Genomic DNA, 20,098 nt, shown 5'->3' with positions numbered 1-20,098 from the left:
GCCACGTCGGCCAGTCCCGGGTCAGCCTAACCGCAAGGCTTTCTTCACTCAAAATGCAAAAACGTACGCAAGACAGAAACATCCTCCCCTACAGATCAGTTTGTCAGTTGTATATTCTTTCCGCGCTAGGACTGTAAGGAACTTCATTGTTGAGGCCGAAGATGTTTGTACTGCCAACCGATTGATGTACAACCAGACTCCCTGTGGATAAAATTACTGGTGAAGAATGCCAGCGTTAAGCCAACGAAACCTACCCTCAGTCACATCTCTGAAAGGAAGGGATGGGCACTAAATAATGCTTGAAAATAACAAGCCACATAGTCTGTACCTCATTCTGCCCCCTCCCCTATAAGCACATGAACACATGAAGCTGCCTTAAACCGAATCAGACCCTTGGTCCATCAAAGTCAGCATTGTCTACTCAAACCGGCAGAGGCTCTCCAGGGTCTCAGGCAGGGGTCTTTCACATCACCTCCATGCCTGGTCCCTTTAACTGGAGATGCCGGGGATTGAACCTGGGACCTTCTGCTTGCCAAGCAGATGCTCTACCACTGAGCCACAGCCCCTCCAACTTAAATATAGCATGAAGGAGAAGAAACTGCAGTCGAGCCAACGCCGACTTGGGGCAACCCCATCCAGGGGCATTCCAGCCGAGAGACCAGCAGAGGTAGTTTGCCATTATCAGCATGGTGTAGTGGTTAAGAGCGGTGGTTTGAAGCTGGTTTTTACAAAATCCACAGTTCTGGTTTCGCATGACAGGCACCCTGGCTTAATGCTAGCATGTCCCCTGCCGCAACCCTCCTTGGCTACCAAACAAAGGCGATAAAAACAACATTTGCCACAACAATCCCAATTTCAGCAATCGTCTGCGAGCCAAATCCCAGTCATACTGTTTTTCCCCCCCACACCGCCAAGATTTCCAAAGCCACAGAAACTCATTTACACTCACACCTGTCGGGAAGATCCCGAACACCGTATAGCCTTCACCAACACTAAGCCAAGCTGCTTTTCACACACACCCAGCAAAATCTCAGAACCAAGCAGTGCAAAAAAAAAACACTCCCTTCAGTTAAAAAAAAAAAAGAGGGTTTTTTTGGGTCCCACGGCTGATCGGCGTCTCGCAGAGTTCAATGAGCGCGCACCTCTGTTCGAAAGCTCAGCTCTCTGTGAAAAGAAGCCCCCCTTCCTAGACAGCAAATTCCCAGCCCAGGCCCTGAAAACTTAAGTAGCCGGAGCGGAACTGTCTCAGGGGCGTTCGGGCCCCCATCCTCGTTTCCATCAAAATGGGCCTCCAACGGTGCTCCTGGGGGGTTGCAAAAAAATGCTCCCTCCAGCCAAGAGTTTCGATCTCACGCATGAGGAAACGCCAACGTGCTAATTTTTTAAAAAAAAGGTTTTGACACATATGCAAAGGGAACATGTAGTTCTGTTACCCTTCATGCCAAAGCTTCAGACAAAGTGACTATCCCCTCTTGACGGTCTTCCTCTTAACAGCCTGGTTTTTTTTTAATATTTATTAAAAATGTACAATACAACATTAAAACAACCCCACCTTCTTAACAAACAAACACCGACCAGTACTTATAAAACCTATGAAACATATAAGTTTCTAAATAATCACGCTCTTTATGAACCACCACCCACAGAATCTAGACTTTTAAGCGTGTTCTCCGTCCTGGATATAGTGGGATTTCCATATTCTGTCCAGTTCCTCTGTGTTTTTGTTATTTTGATAGTAAGTTAATTTAATCAACACGTAGATCTCCCTTAGTTTGTCGAACCAGCTATTTAAGCTTAGAGCGGTCGCTCCTTTCCGGCACCTGGCCAAATTTATCCTTGCTAATGTTACCATGTGGAGGAATACATCCAGAGGTTTCTTATTCATAGTTGGTAGCTGGGGTTTTGTTAATGTCTTATTTAGGTTCTCAATTGTGCTTCTATACTGTGGCTGCTGCCGTTGTGGAAGGCTGGGGAAAAAGAGCTGAAAAGGAAGCATGCCCGGCTAGGTCTAACAATGCCAATTATTGGGGAAATAAACCTGTTCCAAAGGGGCCCCGGGTGTGGGTTCACGGCACGCAGCCCGCCAGCCTGCGCCGAAACGGAGCAAGACAGGACCGTACACGCTTGGGAAACGTAAGCTGCTAAGTTGCTACTGACCCTGTTTAACCCGTGCGGAAAAACCCGGGCACCTCGGTAGGACAGCCGCATTCTTTGGGAACAATGGAACTGTCAATCAAAAGCACGGGGGCCTCCCGAAGGAAACGGCACATTTCTCAGCACACGGTTCTGGGTTTGTGTCCCCCCCCCCCCGCCTCCATTTCCAAACAGAGATTAAAGTCATTGTGGATCTGACCGTGCCTTCAGGGCAAAAAATATGCTCGGGGGCTCGCCTCGCAACGGGAGAATTCTTACCGACGAGAAGTGCTTTCAGTCTGCAGGGATTAACGGCAAGATCAGGGCACTATTGTGGGGTTGATCCCAGCGGGATCAAACCAAAATGGAATTTCAGCCCAAGTGCGTTTTGGAAAGGTGATCTCCAGTTCACTCAAGGTGTCGGCGTTGACTCAACAAGAAAATGATTACTTGTGGGCACTGGAAAGGCTAAAGGATTCGTTGTGGCATAAGCTTTCGCGAGCCGCTGAGTCAGATGCGGGGAGAGACGTTTGGATCCGAGAGAGCTGGGACCAAGTCCCGCCTCTGCTGCAGATAGGGTTGCCAACCTCCAGGTACCAGCTGGAGATCTCCTGCTATTACAACTGCTCTCCAGCCGATAGAGATCAGTTCACCTGGAGGAGATGGCCACTTTGGCCATTGGACTCTATGGCATTGAAGTTCCTCCCCTCCCCAAACCCCACCCTCCTCAGGCTCCACCCCAAAAACCTCCCGCTGGTGGCAAAGAAGGACCTGGCAACCCTAAGTGGTTAAGACTATCAGACTAGTATCTGGGTAGGGTTGCCAGCCTCCAGATACTTAGTCAAGTATATGCAGTCACTATGGCTAAAGATAACATTCAAGAAAATTATTATACAATTGTGAAAAAATTGTGTTGTTGGTTTTTCTATATATACAATTTTCTTTAGCCATAGTGACTGCATATGCTTGACTAACTTCCTATACTGTGGTCCAAGTGCAATATTGTTGTAGCCTCCAGGTACTAGCTGGAGATCTCCTGCTATTACAACTGATCGCCAGACAATAGAGATCAGCTCACCTGAAGAAAATGGCCACTTTGGCCATTGGACTCGATGGCATTGAAGTCCCTCCCCGACCTTCAAAACCTCCCACCGGTGGCAAAGAGGGACCTGGCAACCCTACTTGGCAGGCACCAGGAAAAGTGTCGCCAGGCACCGTGTCAAGGGTTATCCCCGTTACTCAACAGTCCTCTGGAGTCTCCAGTGCTGCCAAAGCCAGCATTTCTCAGCAGCAGGCGGTCTGCGCCGCTTACCTTTCTGTGCTCAATGGCGGGCTGTGGAACCGCAAGCTGAAACCCAAGCACCACAATGGAACCGAGGAGCCTGCAGAAGAAAAAGAAAAACAGTTTCTGTTCAGTCGCCAGCTTCCAGCGCAACCGCAAGAGACACTTCTCACTGCGGATCGCATAAGCGGTGCTGGTGAGTTTCTCTCACCACCGAGCGACCACAGACCACAAGTCTGAACCCCCGGGTCTCCAGAAGGAACTGCTGTGGGGGGGGGGAGTTTTCCAAGCCCCGGCAGTTCTTGATTTAGAAGCGAGCTACTGGATGTCAACAACTCCCCTTCTGAGCTAAACGGCAAACGCCAAGAAGTTAAATCTTCCTAGATTTAGGAAGTAGGGGTGTAAACTCAGTGGGGTGTAAAATGGTGAAGGTGTAAAATGTCCAGAGCAGGAAAGAAATATTGATGGAAGTTGTGTCTCCTGTGTTACCCCTAGATAAAACTTTTTGCTTCTTCAGCTGCATTGTCTTCTTCTAGCAGAAGAGTCAAGACAGAGACCGGCAGACAAATGCTCTCAGGTGCAGGTATTAAACTTACTTAAAACATTACCACCCTACCTAATTATGTCTTAAGCCTTAAGATAACCCACAACCCCATACCAACACAAGCTGCAAGCCAAGTCCAGTCTCAGCTACAGTGGTGGAAATTGCACACACCCAGCTTATGGTGACCCTGCAGGGTTTCAAGGCATGAGACGAACAGAGGTAATCTGCATTGCCCACCCCTAGACTTCCTTGTTAAGCTCCCATCCAAGAATTGACCAAGGCTGACACTGCTTAGCTTCCAAGATCAACAACACCAGGCTAGCCTGGGCCATCCAGGTATAGCGTCAGCCACGGACCCCACCAATCGTATCTCCACCTTGTCTGAATCAAGCTTCGGTTTGTCTCCGAAGACATCACCTTCAGCCAGAGAGAAAGAGAGGGATGGAGAGATCATTTCAGGAGGTTCCTCTCTTTGTCACACGCTCGTGTGACCAAGGAATTGAGCCTTGGATGAGACTATGCAGTGGTTTCCGCTGAGTAGTTTCCAAGGAGTCCTACAGAACCCACGCTAAATAAGCCAGAAGCAAAGCACATTTGGCAGCAGGAAAAGAGGAAGACCCCACAAGAGATGGATTGACTCAATAAAGGAAGCCACAGCCCTCAGTTTGCAAGATCTGAGCAAGGCTGTCAAAGATAGGACATTTTGGAGGACTTTCATTCATAGGGTCGCCATGAGTCGGAAGAAACTTGACGGCGCTTAACACACACACACAAAGCACATTTTGGAATTGTGGTGCCGATGGCTCCCTTAACTCTATCCACACACACAAATGAGTTATTAATTTACAGTGGCAGATTGGATCTTCCCCTACTAACTAGAGTGCCTGGCCCACACACAGCTCTCCTTCGAATTTAGGCATTCACTACCTGTTCTGGTCTACTTTCCTGAACAAGCAAGATGTAGACAAGCTGTAGACAAGGGCAACAAAGATGGTGAGGGGTCTGGAGACCAAGGCCTATGAAGAAAGGTTGAAGGAGCTGGGTATGTTTAGCCTGGAGAGGAGAAGACTGAGAGGGGATCTGATGACCATCTTCAAGTACTTGAAGGGCTGTCCTAGAGAGGAGGGTGCTGTTGTTTTCTGTTGCCCCAGAAGGTCGGACCAGAACCAACGGGTTGAAATTAAATCAAAAGAGTTTCCGTCTAGACATTAGGAAGAATTTTCTAACAATTAGAGCGGTTCCTCAGTGGAGCAGGCTTCCTCGGGAGGTGGTAAGCTCTCCTTCCCTGGAGGTTTTTAAGAAGAGGTTAGATGGCCACCTGTCAGCAATTCTGATTCTATGACCTTAAGCAGATGATGAGAGGGGCACCTTGGCCATCTTCTGGGCATGGAGTAGGAGTCACTGGGGGTGTGGGGCGGGGAGGTAGTTATGAATTTCCTGCATTTTGCAAGGGGTTGGACTAGATGACCCTGGTGGTCCCTTCCAACTCTATGATTCTATGATTTATCATCAGGAGATCAAGCAGTTCCCTTCTCTGAACAAGAGAGGGGTTCTGTTTTACTTCTGCATGCTCTCTGTTTCCATCATATTACGCACACCTCCCCTCCCATTCATTCAGCAGAGAGTCCCACATCCGTTGGAGGGGGGGGGAACTATTTTCTTCGAACAGCAGAAGGAACGAAGCTTCCTAATCTGTGTGCATCACGGAGCCCGCCATGAATACAGTCTCTTTAAAAAATCCCATGCGAGGGTGACCTTTTTTTAAACGAACAGAGGCCTTAATCTTCAAAGCAAACGACTTAACAGATTAAAAGTTCTCACTCTGGCACTAAAACTCTTTAGGATTTGGGCGATTATTCCGCGCCAAGCTTATCCCCCTTTTCCAATGAGAACATTATAATCAGGGCCTGTCTGTGAAGAGCGTGCGTGGAAACCCAAGTTGGACAATGAAGCCAGTTTCTATCTTGCCGCGGGTATGTGTCGAGTTGACTCAAATTGCAAAGCTGTTATCAACCTTCTGTTTCTGAGCACGGAGGGAAATTGGCAGGGAGCGCTAAACCCTTCCAGAAGTAAACCTCCCGTTTTGATTCGGCGGCGGTGATTTAAAAATAAAATAAAATAACACAGAAATTTGTTTTACATTATTTCTAGTGAGAGTTTGCTTTGGCTGGATTCTCTTCATCTTGCAGTGCTTTATTCGCCATGCCTGAATAAAAACTGGGTTTTCTTCCCAACCTTACAAAAACAGATTCTTCCGATTCCACAGGGCTTCGCTACAGGTTGGCAATTGCAACAGAGAGGAGAGCCATAAAGGGGGAGCCAAGCAGGGCTGGAAAAAATAAAATCGGCTTTTTGAACGGAACAGGGACATGCCTCCTCGCCAAAAACCAAGGGTGTTTCCTTTCACGGGTGATACTAAGGAGCCCTTTCAAGTTGGAATGTGTCACTTCTGAATGTCTTGAAAGCAAGACAGAAAGCAAAATAAAAGATGGCCTTTAAATAAAAAAAGCACTTTCATTTCTGGCAAATATTGCCTTTTCGTTCCGTTTACGGGGCTGAGGAGCGTGGAGAGGGGCCATGGCTCAGTGACAGAGCCTCTGCTCGGCACGCAGAACGTCCCAGGTTCAATCCCCGGCATCTCCAGTTAAAAGGATCAGGTGGTAGGTGATTATGGTTGCCAAACTCCAGATACTAGCTGGAGATCTCCTGCTATTACAACTGATGTCCGGCAGAGAGAGATCAGTTTGCCTGGACGAAATGGCCACTTTGGCAATTGGACTCTATGGCATGGAAGTCCCTCCCTTCCCCAAACCCCACCCTCTTTAGGCTCCGCCCCAAAAACCTCCAGCCGGTGGCGAAGTGGGACCTGGCACCCCTACTGGTGATGGGAAAGACCTCTGCCTGAGACAGTGGAGAGCAGCTGCCAGTCTGAGTAGACAATACTGACTTTGATGGACCCAAGGGTCTGATTCACTATAAGGCAGATTCATGTGTTCATGTATTATATGGGAGGGGGCATGGCTCAGTGGTAGAGTCTCTGCTTGGCATGCAGAAGGTTCAATCCCTGCCATCTCCAGTTAAAAGAATTAGGCAATAGGTGATGGGAAAGACCTCAGCGTGAGAGCCAGCGTGGTGTAGTGGTTAAGAGCGGTGGTTTGGAGCAGTGCAGTCTGATCTGGAGAACCAGGTTTGATTCCCCACTCCTCCACGTGAGAGGCGGAGGCTAATCTGGTGAACTGGATTTGTTTCCCCACTCCTACACACGAAGCCAGCTGGGTGACCTTGGGCTAGTCACAGCTCTGTTAAGAGCTCTCTCAGCCCCACCTACCTCACAGGGTGTCTGTTGTGGGGAGAGGAAGGGAAGCTGATTGTAAGCCAGTTTGAGTCTCCCTTAAGGGGTAGAGAAAGTCGGCATATAAAAACCAACTCCTCCTCCTCCTCCTTCAGCATGAGACTTTTTACTATGCCACACTGGTATCACCCAGTGCAAACATATTAACATGCATTTATTTATTGATTGATTTATAAGACCTACCCCCTACACAAATGGAAAAAATGGATTACAAAAATTAGGAGGGGAACCAAGGTAACTCACAAAATAAGCTCATGGGAACCCCAAACTCACCTTAAAGATCCTTTCAGATTGTGCAGCATGGCTCTAGACCTTCAGGGTGGATGACAGAAAAATCCTGGGGGAGGAAAACAAATAAACAGGTAAAGGTGGTCACCAGCATTGGTTATGGGATGCGTCCAACCTGTCTTCGGCTTCATGAGGAATGTAGGAAGTTCTGCTTTCAGGCAGAGGTCTTTCCCATCACCTCCTTGCCTGGTCCCTTTAACTGGAGATGCCGGGGATTGAACCGGGGACCTTCTGCGTACCGAGCAGATGCTCTGTCACTGAGCCATGGCCCCTCCCCTGTTTTTGGGGGGGGAGATCACAAAGGCCTTCCAACGTGGTATCTGTAGCCAGACATCGAGTTTGAGGAGCCCCTCTCTTCCTAGGCATCCGGTCACCTTAAAGCCCCAGGGAGACCTTGCATGGTTTTGCAAGATCTCTGCCTGGTCAGGCTTCACAGAAACCACACAGGGGCTCAAAACTCTTATCATGCAGCCATCAGTCATTAAGCCCTCTCAATTCCATGTCAAAGAGGAATTCTCTCTCTTTGACAGGTGCAGCTATCATATACCTGATTCTTTGCAGGGCTTTCCAGTTTTCAGGGCACTGGAGTGAAACATTACAGGCCTGCCTTTTCTGCTTAGCTAAGACAGTCATCTATTGCTGTCAACAGATCAGATGCTTGAAAGATGGCCAAAGAAAGCCGGGGCTTATCTTTTCAAGCCACCCCGAGCACTGCTCAGCGCCGGCAAAGCTTTCAACGGAAGCGCAACCTGTTTCTTGTATCAACTTGACTTTATCCGCTAGATAACTAAATCCAACCTTATCTCCCAAAGACAAGGCAAACGAGTCTTGTAATTTACTAAAAACAGTCCAGAGTCTTTGAAGCCTCTTTTAGCTTGAGCGGATGGGCAGAGCTCTCTGGGGTGCTCACCAGGTCCAGATTCTTCTAGGCGAATTCAATGCCCCCACCTCATAGCCACCAATTTTTCACAGATGGAAAAAAGAATATCTTTGAAACACCCCTATTCTTGTACCAGCACTTCATGAACAAGCCCAGTTTTGGAGGAGGAGGAGGAGGAGAAGGAGGAGGAGAAGGAGAATAGGAGGAGAAGGAGGAGGAGGAGAAGGAGAAGGAGAAGAAGAAGAGGAGGAGGAGGAGGAGGAGGAGGAGAAAAAGAAGAAAAAGAGGAAGAGGAAGGGGAAGAGGAAGAGGAAGAAGAAGAAGAGTTGGTTTTTATATGTCAACTTCCTCCACCACTTAAGGAAGAATCAAACCGGCTTACAATTTCCTTCCCTTCCTCTCCCCACAACAGACATCTTGTGAGGTAGGTGGGGCTGAGAGAGCTGTGACTAGCCCAAGGTCACCCAACTGGCTTCATGTGGAGGAGTGGGGAAACCAGCTTGGTCCCCCAGATTAGAGTTTGCTGCTCATGTGGAGGAGCAGGGAATCAAACCCGGTGCTCCAGATCAGAGTCCACTCCTCCAAACTGGCTGGAGATCAGTTGTAGTAGCAGGAGATCTCCAGCTAGTACCGGGAGGTTGGCAACCCTACCTTGAAATACATATTTGAAAATAAGCTTCGCTGAGTTCAGTGGGACTGATCACTTTGCATTCAATGGCATCGCTACAAAGATGTTGCCTGACCAGAACAGAGTCTCAAAAACAAAGAGCTGCCTTTTTTAGTTCTGCTGCGCCCCAGGAGGGCCGGAGCAAGTCCTTTTAATGTCGTATCTTGTAAATTATTTCCACTTTTACAGTTATATCACCAGTCGAGGGATCATTCTTTCCACTGTAGTCTCAATTTGCTTTAAGTCAATAAGCAAGGTATTCAAAAGCTTAAGCCTGTCCAAGTTTGGGTAGAAAATCTCTGCATGCATGCAAGCAAAATGCTCTCGAGCTTTAAATATACATATAGTGTTGGAGCATGCCTCAATCAATCCCAGTGCCTTACAGTCACTGTGAAGACATAAAGCTCTTTGCTAAAACTCCCAAAAAGGGAGGATACCAAATGAGTAGAAACCTACCCAACCCCACAAAGAAAATAAGCTCCACTACGCTTGATGGGACTCGTAACTTTGCATTCAAAGGTCCTTCCATGCAGATAAAGGACGCCATAAGAACATAAAGAAAAGCTCTGCTGGATCAGACCCAGGCCCATCAAGTCCAGCAGTCTGTTCACACAGGGGCCAACCAGGGGCCTCTAGGAAGCCCACAAACAAGACGGCTGCAGCAGCATTGTCCTGCCTGTGTTCCACAGCACTTAAGATAGCAGGCCTGCTCCTCTGATTCTGGAGAGAATAGGTATGCATCAGGACCAGTATCAATAAGAACATAAGAAAATCCCTACTGGATCAGACCAAGTCCATCAAGTCCATCAAGTCCAGCAGTCTGTTCACACAGGGGCCAACCAGGTGCCTCTAGGAAGCCCCCAAACAAGACGACTGCAGCAGCATTATCCTGCCTGTGTCCCACAGCACCTAATATAACAGGCATGCACCTCTGATTCTGGAGAGAATAGGGATGCATCATGACTAGTATCCATTTTTACTAGTAGCCATGAAGCCAAAGACAACCATAAAAAGGCCTATATTAAAAAGTGTTGGATAGTCTTACAAAAGGCATAAACAATAACAATTTGGGTTGCCAGGTCCCTCTTCACCATCAGCGGGAGGTTTTGGGGGTGGAGCCTGAGGAGGGCAGGGTTTGAGGAGGGGAGGGACTTCCATGCCGTAGAGTCCAATGGCCAAAGTGGCCATTTTCTCCAGGTGAACTGATATCTATTGGCTGGAGATCAGTTGTTATAGCAGGAGATCTCCTGCTAGTACCTGGAGGCTGGCAACCCTAACAACAATACTAGACCATTTGTGTATCATAGTCCAAAGACCCCGGATTACTAAAACGAACAGATGCTGCTGAAAGTCATCCAAATGCATGTGTGAGTTTTGGATCTCTAAACTAAATTACCTGGTGTCGTTTCCAAAAGTAGAACAAACACACTAGGAATCCTCAAATAGAGCAAACAGAAAACAGGCAAATCAATTGGGGAAGCTAAAAGCTGCTGTAAACTGTACACACTCCGATTCTGGAGTTTAATTTTTAAAAATATGCCTAGTTAAATTAAAAATTAAGAACCGAAGGGGGACAAGAAAGGAACTGGAGTAATCTCGTTCCTACTAATATTCGTTCCTACAGAATATTTGTATTAGGGCTCTGGAATAACTTTGCAAAAACCTTGCAGTTCACCCGAATATTAGATTCAGCCCCGGCAGCAAAAACGTTAGGGCTCGGTGAACACTCTCAATCGGTGATCCTCCAAAGTTTCTCATTCTGGGATTTCCTTCGAATTCAAAATCCCTCCACAGCTGAGTGTCACTCCAAGTAAAATTAAAGTAGAGACGGCAGCTACAAGCCCCGCTGGGATTCATTCGTTGACCCTAGGAGATGTTCTTGTGCCGCTTACAGTATTTGCAATGTTAGCACATTCGTGATTCAGAAGTCTCCTTCAAAACAGGTTTGAACGGAACAGCCTCTCATAAATCCGTCAACGGGGAAGAGACTTTTTGGGTCTTGCCAATACGGGACTTTTGGACTTGGCACACGATGAAAAGCCGGTGCAGCGTAAAGGTTAGAGTCCATCTAGGAATAGAGGTTCAAATCTAGGAACAGGGCTCAAATCAGCACGCTGTCACAAAGTTAACATGGGGGCCTTGGGCTAATCACTCTCTCTGAGATGAGCCTACCAAACAGGATTGTTGTCAGGGTCGCCAACCTCCAGGTAGTAGCTGGAGATCTCCTGCTTTTACAACTGATCTCCTGCCGATAGAGATCAGTTCACCTGGAGGAAATGGCCACTTTAGCTATTGGACTCTATACGAGTCAGAATTGAGTCCATCTCCATTTCAACTTGTACCTGATGAAGGGAACTTTGACTCTCGGAAGCTCATACCCCCAAAATCTTGTTGCTCTCTAAGGACCCGAATCTAACTGTACAATTGTAACTTGCATGCAAATGGAAGACAACAGTCCCCCTTTTTTTAAATGGCAAACCTGGGGGTGGAGGGGAAACCTAGTCTTGTATTGGAGTAAATACTGTATTTAGTGAGTGGCTTTAAGGGGCCCAAGGTATGTTTGAAGAGCACATAATATAGTCATCTTTCAAAGATAAGCCAATCTGGGGCTGGATTCACACCCAGATGGATACAGCAATAATCTTTAAATTCCTGCATTCTGGTATCCACACAAGGAAATCGAGGAGATGAACTATTACAATAGCACAGCATCCAAATGACATCTGTCTCCTACCTTCATCTAAACAAGATATCCTCTGGGAACCTCTTAATATGCTTCTCTGAGTGCCGCAATGGAAGAAAAGTGGGCCATAAATGTAAGAACATAAATATTACCAGGAGTAATACTATATGAAACACAAGTGGGGGGAGATGCAATTTAACTTACAAAAAATAGAGCACAGACTTTGGAGAAAGTCCACACAGAAGTCGTTAACCTAAAAGCGAGTTCCCCCAAAGCAAACAGTATGAAAAATAACCAGGAAGCCAACGGGTGAATTAGACTTCCTAAACCACTTGGGACGTCTTGGAGCGGATTTCGAGACTGTGCCCTTTGTTCGTGGCAAACAGGCGGGGATTTCCACTGTGCTCCTAAGCGATGGGTAACTCCTAGGAACTCTTCATTCATCACAACGTTCGCTTGAACCATTTTTTATTTCCCTTTTAGCCGATCCGCACCAACGCGTAACTAGGAGACTCGGCTAACTTGGGAGTTTCGCCTGGAGCAGCAACTGTTCCGTCTAGATTTATTCCCCCCCGAACTCACCCGAGCCCAGGATAGGCCTGGACTGTGTAATCTATTTTGCCTTGTTGACTTAAATGTATGGCCAGCCAAGCTAAATTTCCCTTGGTATTTATCTTTCTGCTTAGACTGTGCCTCTAGCCAGCTGCTACTGACAATTCTAGGGGGAAGTAGCTAGGAAATGTCGGTATTCTCACAGGAGCCTTTTTTTTTTCCTGCATTGATTGATGGCTCCTTCTTTTGTTCAAGTTCAACAGCCAACGCGGCCAAGGCGAAGGCCTTTCCTGAGGACAAATAAAACAAAGAGGCAGCCCTTTAACAAGACTCAGTGCTTTTTTGGATCTGTTGATTATTAGGGCTGCCAGCCTCCAGGTGCTAGCTGGAGGTCTCCTGCTATTCAATCAATCAATAAACCTTTAATGGCATATCCAATATTACAAGGTCTCCTGCTATTACAACCGATCTATTACAACCGATCGAGCAAATCCGGACAATCGCACACACCAAAATAGCAAAAACTCCCTGCTTGCAGAACAGTAGCATGTCAGGGAGAAAATCCTCTGGGCTTGTCTTCTCCCAGATACATGCTGAGTGTTACCTGTAAATGTATCTTGAGCACATGAAGCTGCCTTATACTGAATCAGACCCTGGGTTCATCGAAGTCAGTATTGTCTACTGATTACAGTATTGTCTACCCAATATTGTCTACCCAATTGGATGTTCTTGCTGCCATATTTCAGCTGTAACGGTTGCTGGTTTTCACAGCGCAACCCTTCGAAACACAACTGCCAGAGGCTCTAAAAGCGTAATCTTTTAGCATAACCTTCCATAAATGGCAGAACTTTTTTATGGCTCCAGTATTGTACATGCGAACACATGATGCTGCCTTATACTGAATCTAGGGTTGCCAACCTCCAGGTAGTAGCTGGAGATCTCCTGCTATTACAACCGATCTCCAGCCGACAGAGATCAGTTCACCTGGAGGAAATGGCCACTTTGGCCATTGGACTCTATGGCATTGAAATCCCTCCCCTCCCCAAACCCCGCCCTCCTCAGGCTCCAGTGATAACTCAGTTATCAGTGATCACTGTCAAACACTGGCCAAACTGTAGGTATTTTTTGTGAAGCAAGATAGCTGGGGAAATTACAAAAAAATAAAAAGGCCTTTGCATACTTTTCCAGTAAGAGCATTGTTTGAGAGTTTGCCAGCATATCCATCCACAAAACTTCGCAAAGAACGGCAAAAACGCCAACTTTCTGTAAAAAAGATTTTACACACCCGGAGTTGCCAATAAAGAGCTACGTTCGCAGAGCTCCTCTGACAGTGTCCAAAATGTTTAAACACAAATATTAAAACGTCAGGCTGCTCCAAGAGTCTTCTACTCGCAATTCTCATCTTACTTGTCGCATTTGAACCCGGCCCTTTCTCCGGACACACGAATACGGTTGCCGACCTCCAGGTACTAGCTGGAGATCTCCCGCTATTACAACTGATCTCCAGCCGTTAGAGATCAGTTCACCAAAAGAAAGTGGCCGCTTTGGCCATTGGACTCTACGGCACTGAAGTCCCTCCCCTCCCCAAACCCCGCCCTCCCCAGGCTCCGCCCCAAAAACCTCCCACCGGTGGAGAAGAGGGACCTGGCAACCCTACATATGAAGGCCTAAGCAGGGAAAATTTCATATCCTGACACCTAAGGGCCAAAAAAGGCTAGATGCCTGTTGAACTTTAAGGGGCGAAACATTCCACAGATGGCGAGCCGCTACAGTAAAAGCCCCACTTCTGATTTCCACCTGACTCCCCCCATAAATGGGGAGAAGATGGCAGGCAGGATGGTATGGAAGAAAGTGGTCTATCTGCATAAACATATTTATAGATGCCAAAATATGAACCACAAATTAGGAAGGGGAAACCAGAATCGCAGTGCTTCCATTTTTCAGCGGCAACTCTGTGTTTCCGATAATGGCCATTCTGTGCCCACTGTAACATGGGAATGATACCAGGATCCATCCACAGGCTGGTTCCACAAAGGAATTGTTACCAACCATAAATACGAACATAAGAAAAGCCCCTGCTGGATCAGACCAAGGCCCATCAAGTCCAGCAATCTGCTCACACAGTGGCCAACAGGGCGCCTCTAGGAAGCCCACAAACAGATTGACTGCAGCAGCACCATCCTGCCTGCGTTCCACAGCACCTAATATATTCGGCATGCTCCTCTGATCCTGGAGAGAATAGGGATGCATCATGACTAGTAGCCATTTTTACTAGTAACCATGAACACCCCTCTCCTCCATGAACACGTCCACTCCCCTCTTAAAGCCTTCCAAGTTGGCAGCCATCACCACATCCTGGGGCAGTGTGTTCCAGGTACTAGCTGGAGATCTCCTGCTATTACAACTGATCTCCAGCCGACAGAGATCAGTTCACCTGGAGAAAATGGCCGCTTTGGCCACTGGACATTATGGCATTGAATTCCCTCCCCTCCCCAAACCCTGCCCTCCTAAGGCTCTACCACAAAAACCTCCCACCGGTGGCGAAAAGGGACCTGGCAACCCTAGGCAGAAGCTTTCAAGAGTCAAAGCTCCCTTTGTCAGATTGGAGGCACCCTTTGGTCAAAGAGACCCCCACGTGTTTTCTATCACTCCACCTTATTTCAAGCAATTACACACACCGTCGACGCTTGTTAAGAGCATCTCAAGTATTCCAATTCGCCATCGGCACAACCTTTCCAAGAACCTGGGCTTTCCAGCAACAGCACAAGACAACGGCGGGAGGCAAATTACCATTCTCCTAGGAGATGGAGATCAGCTCCCACATCAGCAAGCTGGAGGGAACCGGGGGCCGGGCTCACCAGCCTCTCCTAAAAGTTTATGAACCATCTTATTAGCGGGACCTTAGGAAACAATAAATACTTCTGCGCTAATTGCGAGCATGTGTACACACGGATTAAAGTACAGCGGACGTCAGGGTGATAGATGGGCAATCCCCGAAACCCAGTGAAAAATGATGTTGTTCTGGTCAAAGGGTACATCCGTACACTGCCTCGGAAAATGCGGGGCAGGAAACGTGACTCCGCAGCCTCTCCCAGTTAATGAAAATTACTGTCTGACATACAAGGAACTACCTTTTTTTCTCTCTTTTCTGAGCAAACAGTTTGCATCAGCCGGGGCTGAATAATAGCTTTTGGCTTCAAAGCGAAGGCCAAGTTCTCTTTGTATCAGGCGGCGGTGCGCCCATCTTCAGTGGCGGCCTGAAAGCGGGCACGGCAGGGGGGATGAGAGAGAGGAAGACCAACTCCAAAGGGTTACAACCTTCGAAACGCTCTCCGGGAAGGGCACAGGCATTGCTATCAGGTGACGTCAGAGTAACACCTACCATCCAAGGTGGTCTCAACTCCTCAACAGGCTTGTCTGGTGACGCTGAAGCATCAAAAGCCAGGGGTGGCAGACAAATCAGCTCCCCTCACCTTAACACAAGGACTGGGGCTCAAACCAAGGAATCCCTTCGGAGTTAGGATTACCAGGGTTTGAAGGAAAGGATAATAGTATCTTGACAGAGCCCAAGGGCAGAGCTCAACGGTTTTTGATGGGTTTGGGAATGGAGCCCGGCACAAAAGGGGCCTATACTCGACTAAGGTGTATAGCTAAAACCAACAGAATACTTAGGGTTGCCAGGTCCTTCTTTGTCACCGGCGGGAGTTTTTGGGGTGGAGCCTGAGGAGGGAGGGGTTTGGGGAGGGGAGGGACTTCAGTGCCATAGAGTCCAGTTGCCCAAGCGGCCATTTTCTCCAGGTGAACTGATCTCTGCCGGCTGGAGATCAGTTGTAATAGCAGGAGATCTCCAGCTACTACCTGGCAGTTGGCAACCCTAGGAATTCTCCTTTGCTTTTCTGGACACAGCCCCCAAGAAGACCAGTTTTTTTTCTTCAACCACACATGAGGCTAGGGTTGCCAGGTCCCTCTTTGTCACTGGAGGAAGATATTTGGGGCAGAGCCTGAGGAGGGGAGGGTTTGGAGAAGGGAGGGACCTCAATGCCATAGAGTCCAATGGCTAAAGTGGCCATTTTCTCCAGGGGAACTTATCTCTATCAGCTGGAGATCAGTTGTAATAGTGGGAGAGGGGCCATGGCTCAGTGGGAGAGCATCTGCTTGGCATGCAGAAGGTCCCAGGTTCAATCCCCGGCATCTCTAGTTCAAGGGACTAGGCAGGCAAGTATGTGATGGGAAAGACCCCTGCCTGAGACCCTGGAGAGCCACTGCCGGTCTGAGTAGACAATATTGACTTTGATAGACCAAAGGTCTGTTTCAGTATAAGGCAGCTTCATGAGTTCATGTTATCTCCAGCTACTACCTGGAGGCTGGCAACCCTACACAAGGCTCAGGCTCTGTCAGGGAGCTACAAGGAACTCCACGCATTCGGCTCTTTTCAGATGCCGAAGCAACAGGGATGGTTACCGATGGCACTTGTAATTGGTTGTATGAAGTATCTGAATAGGCCAGGTCTTGCATAAATTCTAGGAGACAAGTACCTTCTGCATCCTCCACTTAAGGCTTAATCAGTTGATCTCCGGAAACCGGGGCTGGAAGTGTGGATTTAGGCAGAGTCATCCGCGGCTCCAGCTGCCCTTGCCGAGAGCAGACCAAAGCTCCCAGGACATGGAGAGAAGCAGACGGCTCATTTATTTAGTTAAAGGATTGCCTTGCTTTTCTCTCCCAGTTGGGGATACAAAGCAGCTTGCAAACATGCTTAAAATAAACAAATAATTGTAACAGATCAAATATATCTTAGTTGCGCTGTAATCGGCTCCCATTCAATCAGTAACCACGAACAGAAAAACCCAGTAAAGACACAGCACAAAGAGCTGGAGGTTTTTAAGAAGAGGCTAGAACGCCATCTGTCAGCAACGCTGATTCTATGACTTTAGGAAGATGATGAGAGGGAGGGCATCTTGGCCATCTTCTGGGCATGGAGTAGGGGTCACTGGGGGTGTGGGGGGGAGGTAGTTGTGAATTTCCTGCATTGTGCAGGGGGTTGGACTAGATGGCCCCGGTGGTGCCTTCCAACTCTATGATTCTATGATGCTATTGCCCGCAGAACTTGCTGGAATGAGTACTCGTGAAACCAAACCTGGGTGTGTTTTTTTTACAGAATGGCACTTGAGTTACAGCTGTGTCTGTGCAGTGCTAGTTAATTTAGTTTAAGTGGGGCTTGATTCAGGAGGGATTTGAAGAGGAAGAAACGGGCTCCTCTTTGCCAAAATAAAGCAATTGAGTTTATGGACTGTTGGGAGAGGAAGCTGGCGTTTTCCATTTTTTAATGTTTACCACTCGAGCCTCCGGTCATGGTTTCTGAACGTTGGCTCGGGCGCAAGTGGTGTCAATAAGTATTCTTTCCTGGCCCGCGTGTTGTGAAATGCGGTTTGATGAGTTGCGTCGGGATGCTCGCCCAGGCTGATCTCCGTTAAACCAAGGACGGGAAATTGGTGATCGGTGATATAATACAATATTGAGTCAAAACAATGTGACTCACCAAGGGTCAAGGAAGCTACTTCTTCGAGTGTTACCTTTATGTTTGAAATAACATGAAGGCCATGGCCAAAAATTCTGCCCCTTTAACTTTACTACTTAGGTGTATCTAGGGTTGCCAATCTCCAGGTACTAGCTGGCGATCTCCTGCTATTACGACTGATCTCCAGCCGATAGAGATCAGTTCACCTGGAGAAAACGGCCACCTTGGCCATTGGACTCTATGGCACTGAAGTCCCTCCCCTCCCCAAACCCCACCCTCCTCCGGCCCCGCCCCAAAAACCTCCCGCCGGTGGCGAAGAGGGACCTGGCAACCCTAAATGAATCAGATCTTTGTAGCCCCACAGCAAGCGTTTCAATTGCGGAGTCCCACATGAAGCCCCCTTATACTGAATCAGGCCATCAAGGTCAGTATTCCGGGAAAAAAATTCACCATACCCAAAAGGGATTTGGGGAGCCCGAGGGATAGTCCTCCACCTGTTCCTAAACATAGCCGTCGGTCCCCTCCCCTTTTAAACTGAGAACGGGATCGGGGCCAGAGAGTCAAGCCACGTTCCTCACTCCCACTTAAACCGGCCGCCTTCGCTCATCATCCCCTCTTATTCCCACGGGATTTTGAATTCTTCGAGCAGCGAATTGGCAGCATCAGGACCAACCATGAATAGGGTTTCCAGCTTCCAGGTGCTAGCTGGCGATCTCCTGCTATTACGACTGATCTCCAGCCGACAGAGATCAGTTCGCCTGGAGAAAATGGCTGCCTTGGCAGTTGGACTCTATGGCATTGAAGCCCCTCCCCAAACCTCACCCTCCTCAACCTCCGCCCCAAAAACCTCCCGCCAGTGGCTAAGAGGGACCTGGCAACCCTAACTATGAAACCGTGCCCATCTGCACCCTTTGTTTCCCAAGCCATTTTCTGTACATCCTCAGATGCTGTTTTTGTCCAAAAACAACACTGAGCACAAAGTGTCTGGATCACGACCCACCCTCTTGCAAGCTCCGCCACTCTGCGAATTTCAAACTGCGTCGGGTCAACCGGCCAAATGATTTCAATTACCTAGCAATAAGAAACTGTGTTTCTTTTCTTTCCTTTTTTTCTGAAAAGAGGGTTTATATGACCTTTTTAACATCTGGTCATGGATTCAATAGAAGCCAGGCCTTAACCGCTAGCACATTTGCTGGCGCACTTCGGAGCCTGGGTGTGCCGTCGTGCAAGCAGACAATCGTTTTTTTTTTTTGTTCCTTCGCTACGAGATATCGCACTGTTGATGCTCTTCCAAGCTCTTCTTCAGAGAAGGGGCAAGGGTGGAAGGGAGAGAGAGAAATGAGAATTCAATGATTCACAGAAAGTATGTCTGGGGCTCGGCTCGGCCTGAGCTGGAAGCGTAACCAGGGGGGTTGCGGGTTCAAGCCCAGCCCTGTACCTTTTCGAGAGCTAAGAAAAGCCCTGCTAGATCAGACCAAGGCCCATCAAGTCCAGCAGTCTGTACACGCAGTGGCCAAACAGGCGCCTCTAGGAAGCCACTAACAAGACGACTGCAGCAGCATTTATCCTGCCTGTGTTCCACAGCACCTAATATATTTGGCATGCTTTTCTGATCCTGGAGAGAATAGGGATGCATCACGACTAGTATCCATTTTTACAAGTAGCCATGAATACCCCTCTACTCCATGAACATTTCCACTCCCCTCTTCAAGCCTTCCAAGTTGGCAGCCATCACCACATCCTGGGGCAGGGAGTTCCACCCTTTAACTATGCATTGCATGAAGAAATACTTCCTTTTGTCAGTTTCGAATCTCTCTTTTTCCAGCTTCAGCAGATGACCCCGCGTTCAAGTATTACGAGAGAGGGAGAAAAGCTTCTCCCTGTCCGCTCTCTCCAAACCATGCATAATTTCACAGACCTCTATCATGCCTCTCCTTTAGCCGCCTTCTTTCCAGGCTAAACAGACCTAAGCATTTTAACCGCTCCTCATAGGGCAGTTGCTCTAATCCCCTGATCCCACGGGGTTCTTGATGCAAAGATCGACAAGGGCAGGTAAGCTTTGCTGAGAGATGTCTTGTTTGCCAACCTTCTGCTGAAACATGTGCCTACAGGGCAAGGCTAGGCACATTCCAAGGAAAAGAGACACCCCCTCCAGAAACATTCCACAGACAAAAATTAGTTGTTAGTCATTGGCCAGAACAC

The 20,098-nt window shown here is 48.0% G+C and overlaps 1 protein-coding gene across 1 annotated transcript in view; it reads right to left on the bottom strand.

Moving 5' to 3' along the window:
* THSD4 (thrombospondin type 1 domain containing 4) overlaps positions 1–20,098 on the bottom strand; it is a 235,768-nt gene that overhangs the window by 196,167 nt on the left and 19,503 nt on the right. Inside the window, exons 6-7 of the mRNA XM_056866032.1 lie at positions 4,316–4,376; positions 3,446–3,515 (exon numbers count right to left, since the gene is read on the bottom strand). Coding sequence (XP_056722010.1) covers positions 3,446–3,515; positions 4,316–4,376 — 131 coding nt within the window. The remainder of the gene's footprint in view (positions 1–3,445; positions 3,516–4,315; positions 4,377–20,098) is intronic.

This window comes from Euleptes europaea, chromosome 20 (genome assembly GCF_029931775.1).
Source record: "Euleptes europaea isolate rEulEur1 chromosome 20, rEulEur1.hap1, whole genome shotgun sequence".
In the NCBI taxonomy this organism is placed as follows: Eukaryota; Metazoa; Chordata; class Lepidosauria; order Squamata; family Sphaerodactylidae; genus Euleptes; species Euleptes europaea.
This window is presented reverse-complemented; position numbering and strand designations above follow the sequence as displayed.